At 33.2% G+C, this 11405-nt stretch overlaps 4 protein-coding genes across 4 annotated transcripts in view; 2 read left to right on the top strand and 2 right to left on the bottom strand.

The window, feature by feature from the left end:
• The window catches only part of LOAG_16504 (dolichyl-diphosphooligosaccharide-protein glycosyltransferase subunit STT3A), a gene marked incomplete at its 5' end in the record, with an annotated part of 7368 nt that extends 1290 nt beyond the window's left edge, over positions 1-6078 (top strand). The window contains 14 exons of the mRNA XM_020449157.1: positions 6-151; positions 887-1024; positions 1263-1433; positions 1770-1850; positions 2195-2351; positions 2861-3013; positions 3180-3262; positions 3472-3639; positions 3886-4074; positions 4173-4289; positions 4588-4690; positions 4865-5052; positions 5277-5393; positions 5787-6078. Of these exons, the coding sequence (XP_020307343.1) occupies positions 6-151; positions 887-1024; positions 1263-1433; positions 1770-1850; positions 2195-2351; positions 2861-3013; positions 3180-3262; positions 3472-3639; positions 3886-4074; positions 4173-4289; positions 4588-4690; positions 4865-5052; positions 5277-5393; positions 5787-5819 (1844 nt within the window). The 3' untranslated portion in view covers positions 5820-6078. The remainder of the gene's footprint in view (positions 1-5; positions 152-886; positions 1025-1262; positions 1434-1769; positions 1851-2194; positions 2352-2860; positions 3014-3179; positions 3263-3471; positions 3640-3885; positions 4075-4172; positions 4290-4587; positions 4691-4864; positions 5053-5276; positions 5394-5786) is intronic.
• Positions 6079-8013: 1935 nt separating this feature from the next.
• On the top strand, positions 8014-8855 carry LOAG_08951 (hypothetical protein; the record flags this gene model as incomplete). The annotated part of the gene is made up of 2 exons (XM_003144481.1): positions 8014-8058; positions 8652-8855. 2 exons carry the CDS (start codon positions 8014-8016, stop codon positions 8853-8855), a joined length of 249 nt encoding a protein of 82 aa, XP_003144529.1.
• Positions 8856-8928: 73 nt separating this feature from the next.
• On the bottom strand, positions 8929-9624 carry LOAG_16503 (hypothetical protein; the record flags this gene model as incomplete). Its single annotated transcript, XM_020449156.1, has 3 exons — positions 8929-9039; positions 9113-9325; positions 9577-9624. 3 exons carry the CDS (start codon positions 9622-9624, stop codon positions 8929-8931), a joined length of 372 nt encoding a protein of 123 aa, XP_020307342.1.
• A 41-nt stretch (positions 9625-9665) lies between these two features.
• The window catches only part of LOAG_16502 (hypothetical protein), a gene marked incomplete at both ends in the record, with an annotated part of 2438 nt that continues 698 nt past the window's right edge, over positions 9666-11405 (bottom strand). Inside the window, 3 exons of the mRNA XM_020449155.1 lie at positions 9666-9783; positions 9970-10145; positions 10676-10808. Of these exons, the coding sequence (XP_020307341.1) occupies positions 9666-9783; positions 9970-10145; positions 10676-10808 (427 nt within the window). The remainder of the gene's footprint in view (positions 9784-9969; positions 10146-10675; positions 10809-11405) is intronic.

The raw sequence follows: 11405 nt of genomic DNA, 5'->3' as shown, positions 1-11405 counted from the left end.
TTTAGGCTTAATGATAACAAGTGCTTTGATTCATCGCGTGCTGCATTTTGTTCATTTCACATTACATGTGCGAGAAATATGTGTGTTTCTTGCTCCACTCTTTAGTTCATTCACAGTTTTAATAACATATGCATTAACAAAAGAGTTAAAGGTTTGTTTACGTTTGTTTTATTCCCCAACTTCATTTTCCTCATTATATCATAAATTTTTATCATATGTAGTGCTTTTAATTTATCACGTTTGTGTAGTGATAGGAAAACATTTAAAATCAGTATTTGAAAAGGTTTGCTAAAATCAGAGTTACGTTTTGCATAACATGTTTGTATACCATGAGAAGTCTTATTTTCATCGCTCTTCGTTTGTTGTGTAAGATAGTATATGATCTGACTTGTTACCTGCAAGATGATCAAAAGGTTTGCTGCATTAAATCTGATAATTCTGACATATTGGATACTTTCTGACGTTGTGTGCCAAGACTGCCGTATTACATACATTCTTTTGCATTCGAAGTGTTTCAACATTTAATGTCAACTTTTGATCGCATGTGGTTTGAGAGTAATTGGTCATGCTGAGGTTTCTAAGACTTTTAGGTTAAAATATATTTCTGTCTTGGATGAAATAAATAGTAAAACTGCGGAATTCAAAAAGAGCAGTGACAAGTTAACTTAAACTTTATGAATCCATGCAGTTGTTTAATACCTTAACATGATCTTGATGACTTTCATGATTTGATCAGCTTTCTCTCGTACTGTTTCCCTTAGACGATGGATGGAGTCGTATCGGACCATGTGTAATCATATTCTGAAATATAATATTTCAGATTACATAATGTATTTTTAATGCAGATTTAGCTAAGTTGAATCATTATCAGGCGTTTCCATTATAGGATGACGCGGCTGGACTTGTAGCTGCCTCCATGATTGCTATTGTGCCAGGTTATATATCGCGTTCTGTTGCTGGTTCATATGATAACGAAGGTATCGCTATATTTTGTATGCTGTTTACTTATTACCTGTGGATCAAGGTTTGTTTTTCACTCATTTTTTTATTGTCAATAAATATAGTTTTGGTTTTATCATCTTAATAGTATTTTTGCTTGTTAAAACGCAATTGGCTAATTGCATTTACCACTTTTAAGTTCTTTCGCTTTAATTTTAGTTCACAGAAATATGAAGAGATAGCATCACTGAATTTTGTTTCTGATGTATAGTTCCTGATATATTTCTGAGAAAAATTCCTAATATATAGTTTAAAGTATTCAGGCAGTAAAGAGCGGTAACGTATATTGGTCAGTTTTATGCTCACTTGGTTATTTTTACATGGTTTCCTCATGGGGCGGTTACGTGTTCTTGATCAACCTCATTCCGTTACATGTTCTGGCGCTTATTTGCACTAACCGATTCTCCGACAAAATATATATCGCTTATTCAACTGTTAGTTTTTTCGAGCAATAGATCGAAATAAACAGAAAGTAGAGAGAAAAGAAAATATTAAAAGAATATTTCTACGTTTTTTGCTTATTGTAAAGCTCAAAGATGTAAAGAAGAGATATGTAAACTATAAATTAACTGGGAAACTATAAATTTACTGTTTTACTTAGTGCATTATTTTGTTGTTCGTATCAACTTCGGTTGAAGACCCGCTCAAATAACTGTACCATTTGGAAATTTTTCTTTTTTAAATGGTATTTTACACACGAGAATATTTATGTGCTTTCGGATATCTTTATTTTTTAAGAAAAGGAAAATTTTAGTTTTAGAAAATTTTAGTTCTACGTTATCGGAACTATATTTTCAATGCAAATTCCCTTTGTTGGATTTCAACCTGTACAAACTTCAGAGCATATGATGGTATGTTGAAATGTACAATGAAATCCGGAAGTTTATGTGTTTGTTAAGAGATTTTTTGAATTATTAGAAAATATCATTGTCGAAAATCATTGCTGTCAAATTTGCAATTTTTTTGAGTTTTGCACATCGAATTTTTCATTTATTGCTTTGGATACGCAAAAAAAAACTTTCCAATACCTGGAAGTATACTTGAAATGTAATGTTAAGTGGAATCTATTCTTAAGACAATATTTGACATAACTAGTGCCAGTATTCTTTTTTATCTAAACCACCACTTCAATGTATTTTATGTTTGTTCTTTATGCACACTTTTGATTCTATCAAATTTTCTTACTTGCTTTCAGGCTTTTGGGGTTTTTGGTTTATGTCAAATTGTCGCGTTTGCTAAATGGCTGCGGGCACGAATGTCAGAAGGAAATTTTCAATTTCTTTTTCGATCAACTGTTCTGTTTGCGGCATGTGCTGTTGCGATGAGTATCATCGTCGCATCCTATTTAGGAAGTAATTATTTAAGGAGAAATTTTTGTTGAGAGATATTTTATACTGTTTAAGTCATAATCCATTAATTTTACTCTAAGATTTACAATGCACCTACTTATGATTCTAACTTAAAAAATGAATATAGCAACAGATTCTTGGTGAACTTCATGTTCAGGCATTCACTGCGATGCGTTTTTTGGTAATGTTGCTCAGTAATATTGCTTCTATATCGCATTTTACAAGCAAATTTACGTGCATTATTTCATCAACGTAACAGTCATTCAAAATTTATGCCTTTCGTCAGTCATCATGAGATATTCCTTCTCAGTTTATTTCAAACTTTGTCGATCTTCCTTCATTTAGGCTTGCCTAACTGTTGCCACTTTTATACTATACCATTTCATTGGCGAGCTAATTTAAAATTTGAGGGATATATCATCTCTGGAAAAAAATGGCATTTTTTTGATGGAGCTTCATTCTTCTTTTAATTTATATTCCCCCGATGAAGAAATGTGCAAAGAATTTTTTAGAAATTGCTCCTTGGACTGGGCGATTTTATTCATTGTTGGATCCATCATATGCTAAAAACAATATTCCTATTATCGCATCCGTGTCTGAACATCAACCAACGGCATGGAGTTCTTTTTATTTTGACTTGCAGATACTGGTGTTTACTTTTCCAGGTATTTGATTTTTGCTGTCACAGTGCTTCATTTATTCATGTGAATAGCCTTCTTTCATCGATTCCTACTTTCAAGTATTAAATGTTGAGTAATAGTGACCAAAATTTTCAAGAGTTTTACTGAAGAGTATCAGTTCTTTTTTTCACTAGCTATTCCGTGTTTTCAGTTGGATTGTATGTCTGCTTCAAAGAGCTCAATGATCACAACATTTTTATCATACTTTATGCTCTTACAAGCATTTATTTTGCGGTACGTCTTGCTTTTTAAAATGATTTTAGGAAAGTTTAACATTCTATTTAGTTCGCTGGATAATGCTTGTTTAGTAGGTAATTAATATTTCTCCCACACTTATTCAACTGGACTGAAAATTCAGCATACATTATTGTTGGAATGTTCTCAGTACGAATTTCGAGTGAATAAACAATTATTTGTGAGTAGAAATGATTAATATTTCATAGGGCGTCATGGTTCGTTTAATGTTAGTATTGGCACCGGTAATGTGCATATTAGGTGGTATTGCACTATCGTCGACATTGACTACGTTTATGAAGAATTTGGATTCAACATCTACGCATGCCAGACATGATAAAAAAGAAAAGGAGAAAAATTATCCATATAAAAATGAGGTAACTTATAGTTATAATACTTTCCGATCTAATGAGATGCACGTTTGAACTGGTCGAACTTCGATGGAACTGATTTGAAATGAAATTTTATAAGGCTGTAGTTCATTAAGTGGATACTTCAAATACGTTGCTGGTTACAATTTATTGCTTTATCATAAAGGGTTGTTTATCTTTAAGTAGTTTTGCTCCTTTGGTATTCTTTTGCATTCGTTTTATTTGCACCGCGGTTACCTTTTAAAATTTAAGGTAGCACATGCAGTGATTGCAATTGTTGCAGTATTTTTCTTTTCCTATGTATATCACTGCACCTGGGCAACTTCCGAAGCTTATAGCAGTCCTTCAATTGTTCTTTCTGCACATGGTGGTGATGGATCCACGATTATTTTTGATGATTTCAGAGAAGCTTATTATTGGCTACGCAAGAACACGCATCCGGTCAGTAGATATTTCCATCGAAATATGATCAAAAATTAAAAGAATGTTGAAGGCAACAAATTTCTCTTAGGGTTTTTCAAAGTTCTGGAACTTTTCAGGAAGCAAAAATCATGTCATGGTGGGATTATGGGTATCAAATAACAGCAATGGCAAATCGAACAGTTATCGTTGATAACAATACTTGGAATAATACTCACATATCGCGTGTTGGACAGGTGAATACTCTTTGTTACTGGAGGTGTTTAAGATTTCTTTGAATTTCTCCTGAGAATACATAAAAGTAATGTGCTTCTTTTTCTCGACTATGTTTTGCTTCTTGTCGTTTCGTTATTTGTACCCACTGCTTGGCAGAATTCACTTCTACTGTTGCCAGTTTACAATAAAGGTCTACTGCATTCGCAGAGATTGCTAATAAAGTAAATTCTGCCAAGCAATGAGTTCAAATAACGAAACGACAAGAATTCTCCAAATTGCTGAATTGTTTCCTTTTTATTTCAATTGAATTTCTTTTAGGCGATGTCTTTGAAAGAGGAAGATGCATATGAAATAATGCGTGAACTAGATGTTAATTATGTTCTGGTTATTTTTGGTGGAGTAATTGGATATTCTTCTGATGGTGATTTTTTCTTAATATTTCCACGCGAGGTTGCTACTTCAGTTTTCCACTTTTTAATTTAGAAGTTTGTGACCTATGAGATAATAGATTCACTATAATTCCTTTTTATTGGTATATTTAAGTCATTGGAGTGGATTACTTGCTCATGCGTTCCACTATGAACAATTTTTTCAGACATTAATAAATTTTTATGGATGGTAAGGATTGGTGGATCCACACCGGAAGGAGCGCACATCAAAGAAATGGATTACTTTTCAAAATCGGGTGAATTTCGTGTTGATCGCGAGGGTTCACCGACGATGCTTAACTGTATGATGTATAAATTGTGCTATTATCGGTTTGGTGGACTCTATACTCAACATGTAAGCATGTTTTTGGGAATTATCGCCGATTATATTTTTTGTTTACTTTGAATCTCGAGAATTAATTAATGTTCAAATCGGACTTTGGACTAGAAGTGAGTTAAGGAAATAGCATATGAAAGTCATAAAAAGTAACATGATCCGAACTGAAGTCCTGAGCTCCAAAATATTTAAAAATTGAAGTGCTTAGTGAATTATATTGTTCAACACAGAGATACTTTCAGGGCCAAGTCACCGGTTTTGATAGGGTAAGACATGCTGAAATCGGTAACAAAGACTTCGAACTCGATTACTTGGAAGAAGCGTACACCACAGAGCATTGGATCGTGAGGATTTATAAAGTAAGATATGATTTTCGAAAATAATTTTGCCATGATTGCCGTAGATAATTTTGTCATGATTTGCTATCACCACATACTAATTCACATTATGTATATGTTAATCTGGGCAATATCTACTCGATATCCAATTAGTGAACAGTGAACACATTCGTGTTTAAGCATCAATTTTCCAGTATGTATGGCTGCGTCATGCACTTTTTTCCAAAAAATTTTGACATAATGTGCCATGTCTAAAGTATTTCGACATATACCAAATCTATCTCTTAGACTTGCATGAAACATCATAACTTATATAACTACTACTTGCCATTGCAAGTAAACAAGTATTCCCTTGTCAGTTTAAGACCTACGTATTTCAGTATAACTGACGAAATTTTGATATTTGATTTGCAGGTGAAACCGTTGGATAATCGAGGACACAAATAAAGTCAATGTTCTTGCAACGATTTTGTTACTTTTCACTTGTTTTAGAGTGATTTACTGTTTCGGTAATTTAAAATGCATTGTTTTGTTACCAATTTTTCGGTGGAATTTTGTATTCTGTCAACTGGGGAGAACTTGCGGTAATTTCAGTTACCATTTCTCTGCAATAAATTAACTTGTTATCAACTTTCGTGCTAGGATTTTCCTTTTTTTTTATAATGAAGTTTACTAGATGTTCATAGTTAGGAATGCATAGATTTCAAACAGTTTGAAGCATTTTGACGAAGGTTGGGGAAGTTTGAAATGTTAAATCATGCTTCACATTTCAGTAACCTATAACATACGTCCTCAAGTGCTAGGATCTATTTATCGTAGCGCAAAAGTGAAGTGGGTGGGACTGCCCGTCACAGTGTTTCAGGACTCTACGAAATTACAATGCTCTTGTTTTGCAAGTTTTTGGTCATCAAAGAGTGTGTTTCGATTTGGCTCATGTAGGTTTTAAGAAGCAAAAGCTCCAATTCCAAGCAATATCAGTCATTTCCTCATAACTTGTGTTAACAGGATTCCCTATTGTTAATACATCAAAGTACGTGTACATTAGTAAATCATGAAAACATATTAACTTTCTAGCAACAGTGAGTTTGTTTGCAGAGGTGAGCGAATATTTTTGAAATATTTTACTTGCAATGAATTTACAATTTTGGAATAGATGGAAAGTTATATACATATTGCCGATCTGAATACGTAAAATAGTTAATGATGAAAGAGAATAAGAAAAACAAATCGTCGTACAAACGAAACAAACCTCTCCAGTAACTATTTGAATCTAATTGTTTCTGTTAATTTGTCTGAATGAAATCAAGAAATCCCAGGATCTCGTAACCTATTGACATTATTATTTGTAACTTATGGAGCCGTAACTCACTTGAGTTGCAACTGTTTTTACAGTTAAGGTAAAATAAAAGAAATGGTGTAGGAAAAAAGATCGAAGCAGCCCTTTTTCCATTATTCGAAAGAAAATATGTTAACTACTTCATTGTAATCGTAATAATTTTCATAGAAAGGTTTGAGAATTTTTTCCGAAAACATTTAATCATAAAGAGTCTTGTATTCTCTCTTTCCAGAAAACTGGAATTATTAATTTGCTTCTGAATTTTCCGGAAAATTACCGTCATGCTCAGCATAGTTTTTTTGTATAAAATTACAGAAAGGCATAATTTCTTTTTTGTATGATCAAGCGATTCTAAGGTAACATCCGAAATCTGCGTACAGGCATTTTGATGCAATGAAAAAAAGAGAAAAGATAAAACATATGTATTTCCTTCGGCCTAGAGAACAGCCTACAAGAAAACGTCAAGGAGAGCGCTACTTAACACAAATCACAACTAACAACACATGTGTCTAGTCAATCTGAATTGAAATTACGCTTTCGAAAAATTGTAGTGCCTTGTAAATAATTCCCAAGACAACATTGGGCTAGGTGGATCAGGTAGATAGTATTGTTCATACAACAGCTATATGTTCGTGTAATGCACTAGGTTGTTGTGTGCTACGCGGCAACTTTTATGTTTTTAATTGAATCATATATCTCCAATAGATTATTGACATCAATGCAAAAGTGCTTAAGTCTATCGCTAATAATGATTACTGCCTTTCACAGTATTTATGATGGTTGTTATCTACACAACCTTCTCATACTAAAAGAATAACGAAGGTATTCCGACCGGTAGGACTTGTAAGTGAATCATAGAATCATGTGGTGAAGATAACCACTACTGAAGTGTGTTAGTAGAATACCACGGCGATCGCAGAAATTATCATCAGCATAAGTTCCGGGAAACGGTTCTTCATAACATCAAGCATCGATAGCCCACTGATTTTCACTTAAGAAATGATCTACCACCTGGAAATGCACTTTTCTCATGAAAAATAGATTAGGTTACACAGCTAATAAAACAAAAATAAGTTCAGTTGGACTTGAACAATTTAAAGCAATCCAACCGTAACTGGTCAAGCATCAGATCTATATATTACGAAATAGAATTGGTGACTAAATTTAAACCATAGTAGAACCAGAACCACTGGGCCCGTTTAAAACTGCATTTCAAAAGAAAAAAACCCCAAAACATTCCGGACGGTAGAAGTCAGGATAATAAAACCATTTGTTGAAATATTAAACAGCAATAGAGTGCATGAAATGGTGACTGCAGAAGCTATTGCTAACATAAACAAGTTTTGGGAAGTACATCTACATGGCAATAACCAAAATATAAGTTAAAAAACTATGCATTCATGCTGTGATCCTATAGAAGAGGAATAAGAGCTAAATTAAAGTAACTAAATTTAATACTAGTAATTTACAAGTAAACACAATGTCTGCTGTAACTGTTATCCGAAGATCGAAATGATGTTAGTTCAGAAGAAAAAGATTATTTTATGGAATATGATTTCGATTTTATTAAATAGTGTTGAAAACAGAATTAACTGTATTCTGTATTAGATATTAGGTTGATACAAAAGTAACTGGATCTCAAAATGCTGAAATTTCTATTGATACAAAAGTAACTGGATCTTAAAATGCTGAAATTTCTACTTGATAGCGGGTATATTCGCAAATAACGCCATATACAGTTTTAATGTTTCTTCCTTGCTTGAAGTTCTTATGCTAATGACTTATTTCTGCTGTTTATTTTATATTAATTTTACACTCTAAAAGTGGTGCTAAAAACAAAGCAAGTTAAAGTTGAATCATAAAGAAGCACAGTAAATCGTAATATCGACAACGTATTTGGCCTAAGAACTACTTATAAACGTACAGTGCAGTGGTGATTCAAGAAGTCCAGCGAAGGAAATGAAGATCTTGGAGATGAAGAGCGTAGTGACCGGTCATCGGAAGTTGACAACAACCAACTGAGAGCAATTATCGAAGTTAATCCTCTAACAACTACACAAGAAGCTGCTGAAAAACTCAATGTCAGCCATCCTACGGTTGGTCGTTCGGCATTTCAAGTGAATTGGGAAGATGAAAAAGGTCGATAAATGAGATGATCTAAAGGACAGATCTACAATCAAAAAAATTATCGTTTTGAAATGGTCTTTTTACTCTACAAAACTAAACAATTTCTCGATCTTTGACTATAGTCGTCAACTGACTAGTAAGGACATATTTGAGTCTAGTCACAAAGGTAATTTTGAGGTACGAAGATACTACTTTTGTATCAACCTAATATATCCCATCCGTTTATTCTTTTATCAAGAAACATTTAAATAACCATAAAAACTGTAACAAAGTGTACCTCCTTCATAGCAAGATTAGGTATAAGTTGATCAGCAGTAAGTGGCGCTCGAGTAACTGGATCAAAATGACCAACTCGTTGCAAATGTTCCTTAATATCTGCACGATCATATGTTATACCGCTCGGAGTTATCACAGGGTCACGTAACATTTCGAAACTGATTTTGCCACACAAATAATCAGGGACCTCTCTTTTTCGCCTTTTTTCATCTACCTGAAAACTAAACTTTTATCTTCCATCAATAACTTCTTTTGGCCAATGCTTACCAAATAACAAAGTACCGAAAGAAAAAAAAAAGTCTCCCCTCTTTATATGAAGATTTTTAAAACAAATCATATATTTACGTGATTTCAAGAAGGAAACCAATAATGTGTCTCAAAGAAATCCATTATAATTGCTGTTTTGAAACAAAACAATTTACAAATCAGATATGGATATAACGATTAAATCAAATTTTAAATTACCTGTGCAAACAAATTGTTCAGTTTATCCTTGGACGATTGCGCCTCCATTTTTAACGCCGTCTCCTCACTCTCCAAATCCAACTCTTCAGTTATAATTTCACTATTTCCGCCAGTTTCTTTTTTTCTTTCAATTTTCGCAATTTTCTTTCAAGGTCGCTATCAATAAGACCATTTAAATAAGCTTGTAATTCAATTTCCTGCTTTATTCTGAAATTCGATACACGTTAATATCGATTACGAACCAGCAAATAAAGTTAAAACAAAAAATCCTGAAATCTAAAAATTCATTCATATGATGATGAACTAGAAAATTCCTACCAAAGATGTGACTTAGTTAAAATATCAACAACGACTCGATCCAACTTGGTATGGGTAGAAGACTAAAGCACAAACCGTTTCTCTTCCTCTCTCCTGAATATTTCTTTCTTCGCAACTCGGATTTGCGCTGTTATTTCGTCACCAAAATTCAGTTTTTGACTACGCGCCAAATCATTTGCACGTGTAAGTACTTTCAAAGCTTCGTCAAAGTGTCCCAATTGTACACATGTTCGGCCAAGGAAAAAATTTGCCTAAAGTACATAAAATCATGAAAACATATTCGCACAGTTTGATAGAGTCTACTGCAAAACGAATAAGAATTTTATGCTACAAGTTTCATTGCATAAATATAACTAGCACACTGCCTTACTAATCATTTGCAGCAGATTCATTCAGCTTTCATGGGTCTTCATTATAGCGGCTTTTGAGTCACGGATCCTGTCATAACTTCGTTGTTGGAATTCAGTGTATTCGGAATTAAGAAGACACTAACCTAGTTATTTAGGAATTTTTTTTATAATGGACATAGTCCTGCTTATGTTTGTAATGTTTTTCCTTTATCTGATTCTTTTATTGAAGAGTGTTTGAATGTTGGTGTACATCGAAAGATGTTGAATAATAATACTCCTTCTTATAGTTATCGTCGTGTAGGTTATGGTTATTATAGAAAGTGTAGATTTAGGTTATAACACTAACCTAACTCAACCAGATAAAAACTCTAACATTGAAGGTCAAGTAGTCATTACTTTGTTAGCCAAAATTTCGAATGAAAAAAGATTACCTTAACATTTTTGCGATCCAAATCTAAAGCTTTCTTGCAATCGTCCTCAGCTTTTTCCCACTGCATCGTTTGCATGTAACATAAAGCTCGATTGGTAAAATAAGTTGGAATCACCGGATTGTTAATTATAGCTCTAAAATTGGCTAATATTTGATCAAATGAGCTAGTAATCAACTGTGATCAAGAGTGCAAGGTATGAACATCGGATGTAGGAGACCTATTCTCTATGTGTAAAATTTTATCAATGATTTTTCTAATTGCTACAAGAAAAGATGCATAAAAATACAATAACGAACAGAGTAAGAATTTCTTAATACAAAGGTGAAAGGAACCAAAGACAGGCTAACGAAATACAGCTATTTTGTTGCGGGATGCAACAAGATTCAAGTATTTTTTTTTTTTGTGAATATTTACCGAAGTAAATAATTGAGTCAATAAGTGCGTGGACGTTTACATAAAATGCCTTGTGTGTGAGAATGCGAACTACAGCAAGGGATTATTGACCCACAACAACGGTCAATAGTGGATCCCATAGATTTAACGTTCAATGTTTATTCTATGCAAAGAGTTAATTCAGACAGTGTCGTATTTTGTCAACGTGTCACCTCTTCAAATATGAATGAATAAAATTCTTAGAAATAGTTAGAATTTAAACAATTCCCATACGAGATTAGTCAATAATTCAAATAAGGAAGTTTATATTTCTGTTTTCTTCCTTTTTCCTTTTCTC

The sequence above is a fragment of the Loa loa genome (genome assembly GCF_000183805.2).
Source record: "Loa loa unplaced genomic scaffold supercont3.6, whole genome shotgun sequence".
NCBI classification, from domain to species: domain Eukaryota; kingdom Metazoa; phylum Nematoda; class Chromadorea; order Rhabditida; family Onchocercidae; genus Loa; species Loa loa.
Note: the sequence above shows the minus strand (reverse complement) of the source record. Positions and strands in the feature narration are given on the sequence as shown.